Here is a 17,998-nt window from a genome sequence, read left to right on the forward strand (position 1 = left end):
TTTTTTGCTTCGCCTAGATTTTTACACGTTACCTTTGAGCGAGGGGGGAGACGGGAGGGAGGAAGAAAAAAACAGGAGGAAGAAAAAAACAGAACTCACTTGGCGTCATCTTGAATGTCCTGGCAGCCTCGTGGACGCTGATCAATCCGTTGCAGGCGGCGTCCGAGCTCTGCGCGAGGTACCACGTGTTGTTCGATGGATTTGTGTAAATAAAGCATCTATAGCTCTCCTCGTCGTTTGTTTTGCGATCGCTGTGCAAACGCGCGACCATGTAATTTGTGCTGCCCTCCCTCCAATGAGCCAGACACTCCAATTCTACGTCTAGAAAAACAAACGTCGCGACACTGCAAATTGGCATGTATCCGATACAACAGCTATCGCACTTTTATTTCTATTTTATCGAGAGAGAGAGAGAGAGAGAGATGCGCAGGTGCGACATATGTTTACTCGGGAAGGGGGAAGCATAAAGTGTAATTCGTTGAAGTAGCAGCACGGCAGACGTACGCGACACTACGAGGCTACGCGGTTTCGGTATCGATGACAAACGAAAATTCGGCAGTGATTCTGTCTACGAGCCTATTAGTAACGGAGTCGTAAACAGAAGTTTATTGCCATTGTCCCTGCGGATAAAGCTATCTGCAGAAGTTATAAACGAGGGTAAACGATATATGAATGTTCATGAAAACGCATTATACCATGCGAGAGCGTGTACTCGCGCGCGCGAGTGAGTGAGTGAGAGAGAGAGAGAGAGAGAGAAAGCGGGACGCGCTCGATGCGGCAATGCGCGGGTGTATTCATTTATCCGCGCGTATCGGGATAGACGATCGGGCACGGGCCGATGATAATTGCGCAAAATCGTTTGGACAAGCCCAGCAACAAATGGTAATTGACAAGGCCATTAATCATTCATTCCGAAGCCGCGAGCTTTATTGACCGTTACAGGCCTTGCGCGTCGTGTTAATTAATGTCAAACCGGATGTCAACGTCACCGCCGCCCGGCCGCCGCGCGACGTCATAATTCCTTTTTGCGCCGAAATATTCATCGCGACGCGACGATGACGATGCGCGATAATGTCCTTCCGCTCTCGTTCGATCTTGCCGATTCGTCGCGGGTGAAGTCCTGTAAAGGGAGAAGCGCGACGGGGCTGAGTCGGTTTTAATTGGCTGTCTGAATCACACGACTGGGTCATTTTCTTCGCCAACCACGATTAAAAATCTGTGACGTACCGGTAAATTGGAATATTTTTTTTCATATATCGTGACTCAGTAAAATCCTCTCTCGATGTGCCGGGTTATAAAGAATAGCTACAAATTATGAGGTGAGGTGTTTTTACTCGGACTAATTATCGAGGTTTGTTAATCTCTCGCAGCCTAATATCTCTTCTTTATTCATCCTCCTTCTCTTTCTCTTCCTCACGCGCTTACTTCAAGTATATCACCGTGCAACGGAAGCGAAGGGGATCCGGCCTACTTCGAAATTCGCCTCGATATATCGGGACATAACGGGGACGGGCTTTATAATTGTAGATTGCTGCGATACGAATTAATTATCTTGCGCCAATGGCGAAACGTCACAACGGACGGTGATTGAACTACGCGCGTTGCATAATTCATAATTGTTTCGGTATTCATTCGGCAAATTGTGAGCGTATGTAAACAGGTGTAACGGCAATCAACGTGTGTGAATGAGCAACGCACAATGGGCAACGGCCTGCCACCGGCGGCTATCGTTTCACACCGCTGGTATGTCTATTGTCGTCGAGAGCGAAGGGAGGGGAAAAAGATCGGTGAAAACGCAAGGAAAGACCGCGTGTGCTCGACGACTCTCTTCTCGTGGCCTCTCTTTCGGGTGGTGCAAAAGGACCCGGGCTGATGCGGGTCGCCCGGAGAAGGAAATACTGACCGACGCTTTCAGACGAATGAACGTTGGCGCACGCCTGATAGCGCAGGAGCAGCCGCGACTCTTGCGTGCACGCTTCCGCCCGTGACCGCGGCGAATTGCACTCGCCCTCGCCCTGGCTGTAGGTGAACTCCAAGGGACCCTTAATGGGACAGGGCAGCGGCGCCGCACCGGTGCGAAACAGGGAGATCAGAGTGGCGTCGCTGGTCAACAGGCTGCACTTGCCCAGCAGACTCGGCTCCGGCGACTCGCTCGTGCAATAAGCTAATAACAATCGCGGAACGGTGACACACGCACACACACACACACCCAAGGCGATCGCGATATCAAGCTCGAGTCGAAATTTCCGCCCTATGTTAAGCTTTTAATTCTGCAACGTTGTGAGAGCCGGGATAGCAAAATAGGCTCAATTTCAGTTCTAATAATATAATATAATCTCTACTTTGATCCTGACGATGTCTTATTTCCGTTCTCAATGTTTTAGCGTTAAAATAGAATGACGAGGGTAGCGTTAAAATTCAATTTGTAGAATCGAAGGTTCGAAAGAGAAGTTAAAAAGTATCGATATATCGTCAAAGTAGGTTCTCATTAGTTTACAGGTCACTTAAGTGGGCGCAAACTATCCTTAAGAGCGTCAGAGTAGCGTCAAAATTTCGACTCGGGAGGGGATGCCACGTTTGGAATACGTGCACGGAGGGAAAAGTTTAGTTAGAACAGCGAATTGTTTGTTAACACAGTGACAGCAGAAAACATTTGTTTGAACAGCGGAGAGATTCGTTAGAAGTATTCATTGAAATTCGCTGGATATATGGATGGTAAAATTATTTGATTATGCCAATTAAATTTCATTGCTGTTGCAACGACGTTTTGCTGCAACAGCAAAATTATATTTTCCGTATAAGAAATTTTTTTGCTGTCACTATATCAACAAATAATTCGCTGTTCCAGTAAAACTTGTTTTCCCCGTGTGTCGGCGAGAAATATCGACTTCTTCCTGCGGCAAGGTTTATCACGCATCGGCCATATTAGAATCGCAAAAGCTTTCGCACGCTTGTGAAAGTACGCGCGAAAATGAATTGGAATATTTGCACGAAAAAATGCTGGATGACGAGTAAATAATTATTCCAACGTTCCTTAGCAAATTTTTACTACGATTAAGTAATTTTTTTTTGGATCAACTAACATTTAACTTGGACAGTTTACTTGGAAAATATTTCACTTGGATCAAGTAATATCAATCTAACGCTTTTTTCCTGTGCGAAAACGATTACAAATTTAAAAATTGACATCTCTCCAGCTGCCAGTCAACGTAAATATTAACAAAGAAATCCCGCAGCTCGTGTATATACCGAATGCGTCAATGCTTCAATCAGGAAAATGTCAAGAAATATTGTTATAACTTATCAGTCGAATTTAAAGACGTAAAATGATACGTAAAGTTTGTAGAAAAATGTTTACATATCTCGCTTAGATTTTTCGTTAGATATGGTGAAACAGAACGCATTCATTGCATTCGCATTTTCGCGCTTACATTTATGTAAAATTATGTGTACAAGAAACAAAGCAAGAAAAGCAGGACGAGTCAGTGTTGACACTGAGAGAAAAAGAAACTAAAAAATAAAAAATTCTTATTTAACGAGTACTAACAACACATTTAATTAAATCTGAATTCTTTTATTTAAACAGAATAAGCAATTGCCTTAACGCAAAGTTACAGATTTAAACAGGAAATGTGTACTTTCTTATTCGAGAAAGAAACTGTTTCTCAATGTAAAAATATGTGCATTAGTATAAGTAAATATGTTATTAGCACCGATTGAATAAATATTTTTCATTTCTTATTTTTTACATCTTTTTTTCTCTCGATGTACATTTTGAGCTTCTACATTATCGACGCTTCTCAAGTTGATCATCAACTTCGGCATCCCCTCAAATGGCACGCAGTGTGTAACAATGATGAAATATATGCGACAGAACAATGATAATGTATTGAAAGTGAAATATAGAACGCGTTTTGCAACAATCATGGTTACCGAGCGCGCAGAAAAAGGAATTTGGCAAATCCCGGTTTTCATTAATCTGTGAGTTGAAAATATACATGATTGTAGAGACGTTTCGATCCTCTTTCTTTTTTTTTTTTTCAGAATTCGTCCCTAACTTCGAAATCTCGCTGATTGATAATCCCACAGAGCTTACTTTCTTTGTACTGCAGCACGTTCGTGTGTTGCGCGTGCATCACGATGCATCGGTAGCATTTATCCTTCCTGAAACATAAACGGGGGAAACAGTTTTAAATATTTTCACGTGCCCTGGATGTTTCTCGTTCGAAGAATTGCAGATTTACGTTATGTACGTGCGCAATTTTTTTCGATTTTACATTTTCACGCGAGCGAACGCCCCGAAATATTTTATTCCCAGTGCCTCGTAAACTTCATCTATTCACACCACTTACAAATTGAAATCAGCAGAAATGTAATTTGCGATAGATATATATACACACATATATACATATATGTGTGTGTGTCGCTGTATTACCAGCCGCGCAATCCGCTATTTATTAAACCAATCCGTCCTCCAGAATCGTGCGCGAAAAAGCTTCGTTTCCCGTCAGGTGACAACGTTCGAAAAAAAAATTAAAAAAAAAAAATATTTCAAGAGCTCTCTTTTCATCCTGTGCCTTTTTTCCATGCGCACACACACACATACGCGCGTGCACGAACAATTTATATTAAACCGTGCACCAATTAAACGTTGCTTGACCGGGGAAGAATTATCATTGTGAAAAATCGTCGCGAGCGTTGCATTAAATGAAATTCATACTGCGAAACCGTTCGGTTTTCTGTGCCGGATAGAGAGAGAAGGAGAGAGAGAAAGGAAGGGAGAGGAAAAAAAGAACGACACATTTCTCTCGTTCTCTCGTAACAGGCCCGAGCGGCTGTTTGGAACACGCGGATCGCGCGCGCGAGCCGGTGCTTACGCGATCCCCCGCTGTTCTTCCTCGCCGGGCTGTATTTACGTTGATTTGCACTCCGGGAAAAAGGTATAAACCATCGCGGGCCGCCTATTTGAATATACCGGCATGTGAATTTACAAACCAAATACCGAAGTAATTTCTGTCGCGCGGCACCGGCGGCGGCGCTCGCAAAATTCGCCATCGCGCTGCCTCGCGAACGATTTCGCCGATTATCGTCCTTTTCAAAATGCACCGTTAAAGCGGATTAATATCGTTACAACCGGGGGCTTTCCGTGTGCACAGCAGCGGATGCACCGGCGTCGGGAGCGGCGATAGTAGCCGGAAACTATATCGGACTGACAGCCGGGAACAAAGGTAAACTTCGACTTAAGCCACCGACCGGCAGCGGGGGAGGGGGGTAACGGGCCCGAGAGAAGCGGGGGGTTGGAGAGGACGTAACGAGGAGGACGGGGAAAAGGGTTGGGAGGGTGCGGAGGGCTCGGGAGGAAACGTAGAACGGAGAAGCTGGGGGAGAAGGAAGGCAAGTTGCGCAGACCTGAGCTAAGTAAGCAAGGTGCCAACTAGTAGGGACACAAGACAAGCTCCGAAAGTTCTAAGTAGCTACGCGATACTACTCGTTGGACCCTTCTCTTCCCCCTCCCTTCCTCCCTCCCTCTCTCTCTCTCTCTCTTTCCCTCTCTCTATCTCGCTCTGTCTCCCTGGCCTCTCGCGTATCTCATCGACATCATTATTGCACCTCGCGTTTGTCTTTTCGTTCGCGAACAAATGCCCTCAGCGAGGGTGTCATCACGCACCGCATTCCTAGACGTGCTCATCCCGAGCGGTCTCCGACGGGGCCGGGTGGAGCCGATCGCGAGCAAAGGAGCCGCGTTCGCAAGGGAAAATCGATCTCTCGGTGTGAAATGTAAGGACACGAGCGTTAAACCGCCGATCCAATCTCCGTCATCACGTATTCGCGAGGCCACCCTGCGAAAGAGAGAGAGAGAGAGAGAGAGAGAAAGAGCCGATTGCGTGATCCGCAATCTGCGAAAGTTGCGAAGTTTGTTTGCACGTTGACGACGACGACGACACGGTCGCGCTCGGAACTCTCCGTCCCCGAAAACGATTTCGGGCCGGACGTTGGCCCCGTGATCGCATTCGACTACCCTCCAGAGAGAGAGAGAGAGAGAGAGGCGGCAAGCGAGCGAAAAAGAGGGGACAGGGGGAGACCGCCGGATTGCAGCTCCCGAAAACGCGGGGCGACTCGCGCAGTTAAGCGCGAGGACGACGGGCTTTGTTCGAGAGAAGCCGGGGAACGTTCTCTCTCGTCGTCGTCGCCGATAGAAATCGTCCTACCCGGGATCGTTTCGCTTTAAGTTGCCGTGCGCGCCCGCTGCCGTTTCCTCCCTTTTAACGACTTTCGCGGACCCCCCTCTCCCCCCGTGCACCGACGACGCCGGACATGATCGACCCCGGCCGTAATTATGAATTTCGCTTCTGTCTCGCGCGCGCGCGCAAGACACAATACGCGCGCTCACGCTGCTTTCTTTCCAAATACTCGAGAACGAAACACTGCCCGCGAGTTTCTCTTACTTTGATCAGCTGGCGACGGCGGCCTCGTCGTACAGAGCGAGATGTACGTTTGCTCGCTTTTTAAATACTCGCTTCAGATCGTACCAATTCGAATCTTTCTTCGAAGTTTTATAACATTCCGTGAAAAGGGAAAATAAAGCAATGGGATGACACTTTCCGTGTTCGCGCATACACGGGTGTATAATACAAATTCGAACGTTTCGCTTTTCTTACTTCGTAATTATGATTTTCCGCATACATATGAAAAGAGGTCCGAAACAGAACCGTAACAGGTAATTATATCTTATTATCCTGATAATTTTTATTTGCAACTCTGCACTGCTACAATCATAAAATTATCGGCCCTTCACTTGCATTACGCCCGTTGAATAGATAAAAGTGTTTGAAATTTAATTCAATTTATTATTTCATTTAATTCGTTGCATTTTAATCGTTTAAATATTGTACCCTTTGTGCATATCACATATCGTTCCGCTTGGTTTAAATCCCAACCCAAATAGTCGACGGAACTATTCGCACAGTGAGGCCCCGCGAATTGCGCCGAACGACGGGATTTGTAACCGACGTATTTACCGCTAAATATCGAAAGGTTGCAACGAGTAATGAACTCCTCTGAATATGTGTAAGCTAAAATGTTTAGGTTTACACATTGACGACGTACTCGGCGTACGCCGTGATGCGTTCACCGTAAATCGTCCCGGAGCCCTTCGCTCGATCGGCCACGCCGCTCGTTCTCCGCACAGGAAGTATTTACTTAACCGTTAAGTCGAGTATTCGCGTTTTAATGAGAGAGAGAGAGAGAGAGAGAGAGAGAGAGAAAGACGCCGTTAGAGTCACCCTTCGTCGACCCCCGACAATTCCGACGCTTCATTGCTCGATGAAGCTCGCACTAATAACGCGAGACGAGACGAGACCCAACCAGACTAAAGCAGCACGAGATCGTTTCTCGTTCTTCCCGTCATTCCTGCGTCGTCGCTCGCCCCAGATATGCCTGCACATCGAGCTACCATAGTCTCTTCATTACGCGTGAGTTATTAATGACGAGAGAGAGAGAGAGAGAGAGAGAGAGCTGCGGCGCGCGTATTTTACGCGCGCGAAAATTCTATTCCCGGCGGGAACAAACGGCGACGACGGGGTCGATTTTAAACGCGACATCGATCCCGCGTTACGTAACTGCACGCGCGCGCGACATGACCCCTCACATAAAGGAGTTTCGCTCGAAGTTCGATAATCTGCTCGATTCTGTCATTACTTCGCGTGACGAGCAGTGACGGGTGAATTTAATTCGATTTTCGGAAAATCGATCTTTCTCCTCGAAAAACCGGATCTCTAATCGATCAGTTTTCGTTTGTCTCGCACGAATTCGATTCTTTCAATAGGGAAATCGATTTTCGAACCGATGATACCATAGAGATATAAGAATAGAGGGAACAAGGGATATATGCTACCTGTAAGTGGAAGTGATAGAGGTCAAGAGAGAGAGATGGATGCCGAGTGTCCTATCTGTCTCTTTCTAGTCGAGCGCTGTGATTGGTTGTTACAATGAGCCACCAAGACGACCACGCGACGTCAGGAGGGGAGAGAGCAGACTAAAATTTCGTTTTGTAAATATGCGTGCATATGTGTGTAGAATTAAAATTCGTTAAATATTCGAACGTTAACAAAATAATAATTGGACGCGATCTGTTTAAAAATGAGGCATTGTTTGAAATGCAAGGCGGAGTCTTACCCTGGATGTAACCGCAGTTTTCACTCGTAAGAAAGTACAGATACGTAACCTCAAATAATTATATGTTATTTTTTTCTACATTAAAAAAAATATGTAAATGTTGTAGGCTACCGAAGGATGTAGATATAAGGCGTAAATGGTTGAATATACTTCAACTACCTTTGTATTTTGAAGTGAAAACAGCATATATTTGCAGTGATCATTTTAGCAATGACAGTTTCTTTGAATTGGATGGAGAAAAATGTATAGCTATATCGTCGTTGGCGCGGCAGCCAATCCCAGCGCGTGACTAGAAAGAGACAGATAGGACACTCGGCATCCATCTCTCTCTTTGCCTCTATCACTTCCACTCACAGGCTTGTTCCCTCTATTCTTATATCTCTATGGATGATACGCTTACAAGCTAATAAACTTCTAAGCTTCATATATTCATCAGCGTTGTTTCGTTTAATGAGGAATTCACACCGGGATCGACGTTTGATGCAATTAGAATTTTAACGACAAATTGTTTCTTGCTGTCGCCGTATTGACAAACTTTTGCTGTTCTAACAAAATTTGTCTTCTCCGTGCAGAGCTTAGGCAGAAGCGGGATAAGCTGTGTAGGGCTTTTTCAGCGGCCGTTCTCAATTTCTACCCGGATAGTGACGAGTATTTCGATACGTTAATTTACAACGTTGACCGTCTCGCGCTGCGCGCGTCTCGTTTTCTTTTTCGTGCACGTCCGCGTAATAATCCGCTCGTCGCAAATCGCCCGGTTTCGCCCGGTCGTGTCTTAATCCGATCGCTGCCTTGCGTCCGCGGCAACGGGTATCGTCGCGATACAAATTTGTAATCTTGTATTCTCGCGCAAGCGAATCGCGCGCGCGCGCGAGAATCTAGCGCGAACGCGGCCCCTCGCGCACCGTACGGTGTAATCCGCGCGATTCGCTCCCGTTCACGACGGATTATCGAGAGCGGCATTGATGTTACGAGGAGTTACAACGACTCGTTTTTACCACCGGGGTCTCGCAGGGGCGAAAATATGAGGCGTAGCCCCGGGAACAATAACGCTCCCGCGTCACTCGACATCGGGCACACATTCGGCGAGTTCCTCTCAAATGAAAGCGTGAAATAAGATACGAGAAAAGATACAAAAGATAGTATCTTCTCGAAAGAAAAAACAAGTCGATTTTGATCGGAAAGTTGGATCTGGAATGGACGATGAATAAAATAGGCCGATTTCTGCCTAAAAAGTGTGACGTAAATTACACATGTAACTTTTTCGGCCGCTGAATACGGATAATGTATAAATAAATAAATTAGCGGACGCATGAAAAGAACAGTTTCTTTGAATCCAATATTTTGATTTGTTTAGATACGTTTGACTCAAAGAACACAAATTTATATCAGATATCGTTCTGTTCCGTTAGATTAAATCATGTTACTTGATTGAAGAAAGGCTATTATTTCAAGAAAATCAGATTTAATTTTCAATCGGATAATATATTATTCGATTATATTTTTAATTTCGCTCCGATAATTAAATCATGTTATTTGATTAAAAAAAGAAATATATTGTTTTACACGTTTCCGTTTTTCGATTTATTCTATTGTTCGGACTAACCAATATAATGTTTGATTAAATATCTAACAGCAATCATGGCGACTGTGGCTTATCAATGTACATTCTATCAATATCCATTACATATCGGTTATCGTTATATTGTTTCACCAGCAGATATGAAAGTAGAAGACAAGTTTTTGGACACTATAAGGATGTAATTTGTAAATGTAATGTTGCAAATATATCGTCAGAGTTAGTTGGCATCATTGATTCATTGTTCGTTCGTTGAAGTCAAACAACGAGGGCTGTGGTTAGGCTGTGGTTAAAAGGGATAAATGACCGTACGGGAGGACGGAGCATTTGTACTCTGGAAAATCACAGAGAGACGAAAGAGAAGAGGGCACATATACGATGAGGTAAAAAAAAAAAAGACAGTCGGTAGTGCGAATAAAAATGCCAATTCGTTAAAATTATTTAGATAAAATTGTCGAGTTATTTTTTTGTAAAATAAGAAAATGAAATGGGATATTTTGTTTTGAAGCAAATAATAAATTGTCTGGGTCAAATAATAAATTGTCTGGGTCAAGTAATAAATTATTTGAACGATAAAATTATATATTTGGGTTGCCAGTAACAAACAATTGCATTTGTTGAAACGAAAATGGTTTTGTTCGGACTATTTCAATAGATAAATTTGTTTGAATCGAATAAAAGTGTCGAATTAAATCCAAAGTTATCTTTCTCTCTGTGTGATTCAGCAACATAAATTGCAATTACAGGATAAAAAGTCATAAAAAACCACAACTAGTTACTAAGCGGTAACATAACGCTTACATGTTCATTTTTACGATTTTTATAATTTTTATGAAACAACGTGCACCCTTAATTTTGATTTGCTGCTTCGTTTCTAAATACTAATAGCGGGTACACAGTATATATTTTAGAATAGACACCGCCATCTCTATTCCATCGTATCTGATACACAAGCTAGACAATGACTAGATCATAAAAAGGATTTCAGCATTTCGGTGAATAATCAGCCGGTCGACGAACCGGAAACGAGCTGAAAAATTTCACCTAACCCAGCAGATTTGGATTCGAGCCGACTAGATAAATTTCTACTTGAAATAAACGAATGTTCGAACGAACGGAACATTTTCAACGACTTTGCGCTCCGCTCGGAGAATAAACGTGAGTTAATTAAATGTCGCGCATATGTGAAACGCGAATGCAATAATATTCTCTCGCGTAATCGACAGCGGACGTCCGCCGAACGTGATCAGAAAAAGGCGACGGTGAAAATAACGGCGAAGGTGTCTCTCGTGGAAGGCGAACGATATCGAGATTCAAATTGCCGATCGCGGAGCAACGATATTGTTTGCATTGCCTAATAGCTGGATGGCGTGCGAAGGGATAGCGCGCTACCCTTCTGCTTTACCCTTCCGCGCCCTCTCGATGGCGTCTCGACGCCGCTCGCTTAAACCCGCGTTTCCCCGGACATGGTTTATTGATTTCTCTAGTGCGTAAATACGTGTACGGTACTCTGTGGTCCGCTCTAACGACGCCTACGAGAAAGGGAGAGGAAAATGGATATACATATATATGTGTGTGTGTGTGTATGTATGTAGAGGTTCGTGTATGCGCGAGTGGGCCGAAAGTGACGTATTCATAAATTATCGCTCGGCCTCGCGCGTCTCTGTCGAGCGCGGTGAACTTTTTGACCGCATCGTTACGATCATTATCCGCAGTTTGTCCGCGAGAGATGGAAAGCTCCCGAAGCTCGGGAGCGAACCCTTTGATTAGGCAGCGATCATTTACAACTAATTACCAAGCCGCGAAATCGCGTACGTTCAACGTTGCGCGTTTCGTGCGCCTTCAAATTCGCCTGATACTTTCTTTTGCACATCTTTCCATGTAAATATTATACATTAAAATCTCAGTATAAATTAATTATTTCGAACGTGAATTACGTTCCATGTAATTCTTTGACCCTTGACTTTTCGCTCCAACTCGCGAGCGATGTTTAATAGTAATTTTTTTACGGCGATATTAACAGCGCGATTTATTTGAGTAAATGCCATTGCAGCGGATTAATTTTTCTTTTTCTCTCGTCGCGATATAACAGGCCGTAATAAGTCTTTTACAATCATTCTCAGCTGAAGCATACAATGGAAGAACAAACTGAAGTATAATTTATAAAAATTGAATTATAATTCATTTTTTTGGTATAAAAATAAAATATTATATTTTCTATATTCTCCACAATACGTATTATCTGCAATCGACATAATGTTCGTGCTTTTAATCGTAAATTTACCTTCAGCGTGAGAAAAAAATCGATCGATTTTTAACGGAAAATTAGATCTGAGAATTAATATTGAAGAAAATTTAAATTTACATATTTAAATTCATATATTAAAAAATTGATAAATTTTTAATATTAGATTATAACATACCAATATTGCTATATTTGTCGATAACATAAAGAAACGATTGCACCATCGTCGGGAACGCGACCGTTCAAGCTTTAAAATATAATTTACTCTGAATCGCTACGATTTTCCTACACGGAGATATCGATGAGCGGCGAATCTGCCTGATGGGAGCTGCGGCCCGCGATAATATTACTAGCCGTTCTTTTTAATGAAGCATGTCGCCGTATAACGATGCCGAGGTGGACAAAACCCTAATTTCTAGGAATACATCTAGAAGATAATTGAATATATTTACATGATATTAAAAAGTAGAGTAATAAAAAATGTTATATATTTGCAAAAAAATATATTTGTAGTACGAACATGTAGAATAACTATTTCATAGTTGAAAGTGTTATCAAAATAAACACTAACTTTCACATGAAAATGTGTTCCTGGATTTGCTAGCTGGAAACAATTTTCAGATTTAGTATATAAAATGATCTATTTCATGAAAACAAAAAGAACGAATTAATTTGTACACCTAATATATTACGGACACACCCATAAGTAATCGAGTATTGCAAAATGAAACACATTTTAAAAGTCTACAGACGAAACTTTTATTATTTATAATCGATGATACAAATTGAATATTTTTTTCCCAAATAGCACATTAAAAAGTACCGTTTAAATACCGTACCGCTCAAATAGTAACTCGTAAAGATAAATGTTTCATAAATACTTGATTACTTACGAGCACCTGTTATATTTAAAAAGTATCGCGTAAGCTTTCGTGATATAAAGCGTGAAGTGTTCGCGCGTATTTCGTCAGAAACTTCCCACGCGGAGATTTTCGTGTAATCCGTAATTTTTTCGAAATAACACGCGCGTGGTCTCTCGAAACCTGAGCCACACGCGGAGAGAAATAATTCAAAGCGACAACAAATTTTATACCGTCGTAGCTAACAAATAAATGTACGGGGTGTTTCTTAAGTATTGTCCAATATTTCGGGAGTTGATCTTGGGCAAAATTTTATGAAAAGGAAAAAAGAAACATATATGTTCACATGAACTTTCCTCCAATAACTTCAATAATCAATTCCTAAAGTATGGAGCAGTATTCAGTCCTGATAATGCCGTGTCCGAGTTAGCCTGTAACTCGATATTGAGTTACTGGCTGCAGGGACGACGACGAAAATTCGACGTCAATCTAATGGCCCGGCACAGGATCGATCCCGCGTGCATAGATTGGCCTATTACGTAATTTTATTTTCCCGTGCCCGCCGATACGTGGCCGCAGTTTCCGAAGCGAGAAGCGAACTTAGTAAACGCGAGGGCGACGCGGAAAATTCGGGAGCAGAGCTCGTGGTCGACGAAAGTAGAGGGTGCATAAACCGAAGAGGGTCCCTTGCTAAGGCGGGAAGGCGGAGGGAGGGCAAATATACGTGACGAAAATGAATGAACCGCGCGGGCGTAACAAAAGCAATCTGTTCGTACACATTATCGCCCGGCGGTATCTCGCAACGAGATCTTTTAAACGGGTCACACACCGGCGTGCACCGGCCATTTAATTTTCACGCGATACATTATCCGCCGGTTATATTATCTCTCGGCCTTGCGCCGCTGCTTTCCATCGTCGACGATGCGCCGCCTCCGCGATGACTATAAACATCATTTCAATCTGCTTCACCGTAAACAATAATTTCACCGTATTTTCTTGCGTTATATAATTCAATTTCATATTCCATATTCTACATAGACTCAATCGCTGGAAGGTAATTCGTTAATTTACGATCGTGCGTCCTCTCTTTCGGAACAACATCAGGCCCGATGTTTGTTCGTCTAACGCGTGTGTCGAACATTCTGTCGATTTGATTTTATATCCCCCCCCCCCCNGCTCCGTCTCTCTCCTTCTTTTTTGCGACGCGTAAATACAATACGCAAACCGTCGCTCGCGATTTAACATTAATAAACGTTAGTGTGCGCTGCGAAGGTAATGCGACGCCGCGCTTTAACAAATCTTTCGCGAATGCGCTCGTATTTCTGTCAGGTCCAACGAGCACGTTCATGCGAAAACAACATTGTTTTGAACAATCGCGCGGGGTGTGCGGAAATTTATTGTGGAAGGTGGATTATACGAACATCGACGGGGTGACCCGGTTCGCCAGACGCGGCGCCGCACACCGTTTAAACACCTATCTGCACGCGCGAGCGAGCCAGACAGACAGAGAGAGGGAGAGAGAGAGAGAGAGAGGAGGCGCGCGCGCGCGCTTGCACACTCGTTGTTCGGGCTGGAACTGAAGCTTGCGAGCTTAAACTTAAGTGCCAACCAATCACGGCCGGCGAACTGACATAAAGCCGAGGCTTTGAGCTCGAATTAAATTTTAAGCGAGAATATAGCCCGCAGCGTCACGCATCAAACGTGCCGCGGCGGACTATCCGCGCTGATAACACGACGCCGGCTGGAAGAAGGAAACCCACCTCGAGGAGGAGGAGGAGGAACGAACGGTCCTTTTTAAACAAAGCAGGAAAGCACGAGTTTCTCACTTTTCCCTATCTATCTTTAACCTTGCGCAAACAACGGAATGTTGAAAGCTGCCGATCGTGTGTGCACCAACGACGTTAATGTAACTTTCCGTTGATACCAATTTCACGCAACGCATGTGCGAATCACCGACTTTAATTCACTGCTAAGGAGGAAACCTTCACGAAACTCTTTCCGATTCCTGATATCCATTTATCCTTGCGCAGCGCGACCTCGCGCGAGGGAATCGTCGACGAACGAAATGGCGAATCTCCACCCCTTGGACGAAGAATTCGGCTGCGTTCTCTCTCCCTCTCTCGTCGTGGTAACTTTTTCGCGACAACTTGCGACGTTACGAGAAGAAAAGTTCTGACGTCGTCACGGGAGGAGCAGAGAGCCTCGGAGAGACAGAATGTAGATGACGTCGATCAAAGGCGCGCACGCGCGCGCAATGAGAACGTCTTCGATGAGCACGTTCTTTGGGCACGCTTCCGGAAATTGAGAGAGAGAGAGAGAGCATGCGGAAACGGGAATTCATTCGGGTATCTCGCAATAATAATACGTCCGGTCACCCTCGGAGGTCGCGTATACGTGGAAATTGGACGCGTGCGACAATCCGGAATCGCGGAATTTTAGCGTCGTTTCGGCTTCGTAGCGGCTGATAAAATTTCAGGACGGTTACGCTGATTCAACACGGTGAGAGCCGGTTGATAAAACAATAGTTTATGCTCTCCCCCCCCCCCCCNAACAATAGTTTATGCTCCCCCCCCCCCCCCCGCAGTGTTGCGAAAATGTTTAAATATGCACACCGCAAACTTGGTTAAAATTAAGTGCGCCGCGAATGCGGTGTAAAAAATGCAGGTCTGCAGGCGTTGTGTCTCGCAGTGCGGGGGGAGGGGAGGAGGGAGGGGGTGCGTTTTGCAACCCTCCGCGCGAAATAAGCTGAAAACCGGCGGAGGGAACCGGAGAGGGGGGGGGGCGGGGGGGATCCGGCAATGTTTTAATAAATACGATGATGCGGGAATTTCGTGAAGGAAACGAGAACAGGACGAAGAAGGCAGCAAGGAAGAAAGAGGAAGAGAGAGAAAGGGAGAAAGAGAGAGGCGAGAAGCCACGTGCGCGATTCGCGTGTCAATGCGTCCGAATTCGTCGCCGGGAACGTGCCGAGAACGCGGGGCGACGGGAAGCCGAGCGGAAACGCGAGAGCTCTCTCTTCCTCTCTCTCTCTCTCTTTCTCTCTCTCTCTCTCTCTCCCACCCCCGAGCCGTGTGTATTATTATTCCCTACGTGTTTGCTAAATTCATCCCTGTCCGGACGAGATTAAAAAACGAGCTTGCCCGCTTTCTTGTTTCCGTCGTAAATTATGCAATTGTGCACCGCCGGGCGGTTTCCGCGGCGAGTTTCCGTGAGTCACACACAATTTTTTGACGCAGGAAGGAACTATAACTTTTTCAAACAGGTAGAAACGATTACGCGAGCAATACATTTCTGCGCGAACACGAGCGCCATTTATTAAACGCGGCTGGACGAACTCGCGTTCCCGTATAATATTTCCGCGTGTTTCCTTTCTTCCCTTTCCTTCCCCCCCTCCCGCTCATTCTCTCTCCCTCTCTCTCTCTCCCTCCCTCCCTCTTTTTTCGCTGAAATATAAATTTCCCGCGTAGGCTGGCGCTCGCGCAGGGGCGAATAAAAGCCGCCGAACATAAAGAACGATTGGTCGGCCAGCTCCGGCCGACATCCTCATCCGCTTGTAATATAATTTAGGTAGGAATATTTCGGGACGAGTCGACGAGCGTGCGTTAACGGGCGCAGCACGCGCATCCACACACGCCAGACGTCGATATGAATTTATTTCGCGATTTTTTTCGCGGGAAAAGCTCCGGCAAACCCGGGGGGGTAAAAATACGCTCCAGCGACCCACATTCCGTTCGGCCGCTTTGCATCAAAGCAAAGCTCACCGGGACACGTCAATTAGGTAACTCGGTAATTTCCGATGGTTTCGGGTTACGCTGTGACGCGAAGGGACGATCTTAATAATTCACGGGGCGATCCGACGTTTCTCTCTCTCTTTCTCTCTATTCGCGACGGGAACGTCGCTCCTGGACGACGTTCGTAACGCCGATATTCTTCAAAATTCGTCCACCGAATTACAGCTCGCCCGAAATGGGCTGAACGCGCGAGCGTTAACCGCCGCGATACAACCAATGTCGATTAATTCCCGCCGGGGGTTTAACCGATTCCTCGCTCCCTCCCTCCTGAGACTGCAATATCGGTTATAACATACGCGCCGGCAAGCAAGCGAATCGTACGACTCGCCGATAGATTCGAGCCCTAAGTGGTCGAGGCGAAGTGGCGAAAGCCACCGGGATTAAAAAGCCATTCTGCCAGCGTGGACAGTTCCAGTTTCTCTCTATCCTCCCGCAGCCCCCTCACCCTCGAGATCAACGGCGAGGTAATCACGAGTACACGTCGGACACGCGTGGCATTCGGCGCATACGAAAATACCGGCGACACGTAGTCTCCGGGTCGACGTTGACCCCGCCCGGCAAGATCTCACTAAATCATGAGTGTCAGGCGCGAATCGAATGTCGAGCGAGCTGCGCGTACCTCGCGTTTCTGGCCTGTGTGTGCGGGTGTACGTGTGTGCGACTACACCCCGGGTAAAATAGAACGGCCGGGGAAAAAAGCGCGGGGACAAAGACAGGGATAACGAGAGGGAATGCGAAGGTGCGACAGAGAAAGGGAGGGAGAAGGAGAGAGGCGAGTATCACGGTGGCCGTGCGGGCACAATTTGGAAACCCGATATCTCAGCCGCGGACGCGGTTGTAACGTCGAAAACCTATTACGTTACAAAGCCGCGTCGTGGGCGAAACCGAAATAATTCACGCACGACGCAGCTCCCACCGAATGTGCAACCCGAATGCGCGCGCTGTACTTTAGCGCGTGGCTCGCCGGCTGCGCGATTTCGAGTGCCATCGATCAATCGATGAAATTCCTTTCACCCACCGGCGATAGGGTGATGAGGCCGGTGCCAGCGCGAACGTACGTTGAAAGTTGGCGGTGAAACAAGGTGAAACAAGGCGGTTCTCCAACGTGAGACAACAGCCGGTGACCGTCGCGCGCCGTCGGCCGCGTGTCATTCCGCCGTGATTATTTCAGATTTATTAACTCGGACAGCGGCGCGTTCGAACTACACGCGTTTGCTTTCGCTCACCCGCTCCCCTCTACGCTCCACCTCCTACTTCCGTTTCCCTATCACTCGGTTGACCTTCAACCTCGCTGAGAGAAGGACCTGCATCAGCTCCCGACAAGCGGATAAGTTGTTTCTTCTATTTTATC

At 45.6% G+C, this 17,998-nt stretch overlaps 1 protein-coding gene across 1 annotated transcript in view; it reads right to left on the reverse strand.

Annotated features, from left to right (window-relative positions):
* The window catches only part of LOC106741937, a 357,358-nt gene that overhangs the window by 55,290 nt on the left and 284,070 nt on the right, over positions 1-17,998 (reverse strand). Inside the window, exons 6-8 of the mRNA XM_014614388.1 lie at positions 4,097-4,164; positions 1,904-2,164; positions 100-321 (exon numbers count right to left, since the gene is read on the reverse strand). Coding sequence (XP_014469874.1) covers positions 100-321; positions 1,904-2,164; positions 4,097-4,164 — 551 coding nt within the window. The remainder of the gene's footprint in view (positions 1-99; positions 322-1,903; positions 2,165-4,096; positions 4,165-17,998) is intronic.

Source organism: Dinoponera quadriceps, unplaced genomic scaffold, assembly GCF_001313825.1.
Source record: "Dinoponera quadriceps isolate SergipeBrazil2010 unplaced genomic scaffold, ASM131382v1 scaffold458, whole genome shotgun sequence".
Taxonomy (NCBI): Eukaryota; Metazoa; Arthropoda; class Insecta; order Hymenoptera; family Formicidae; genus Dinoponera; species Dinoponera quadriceps.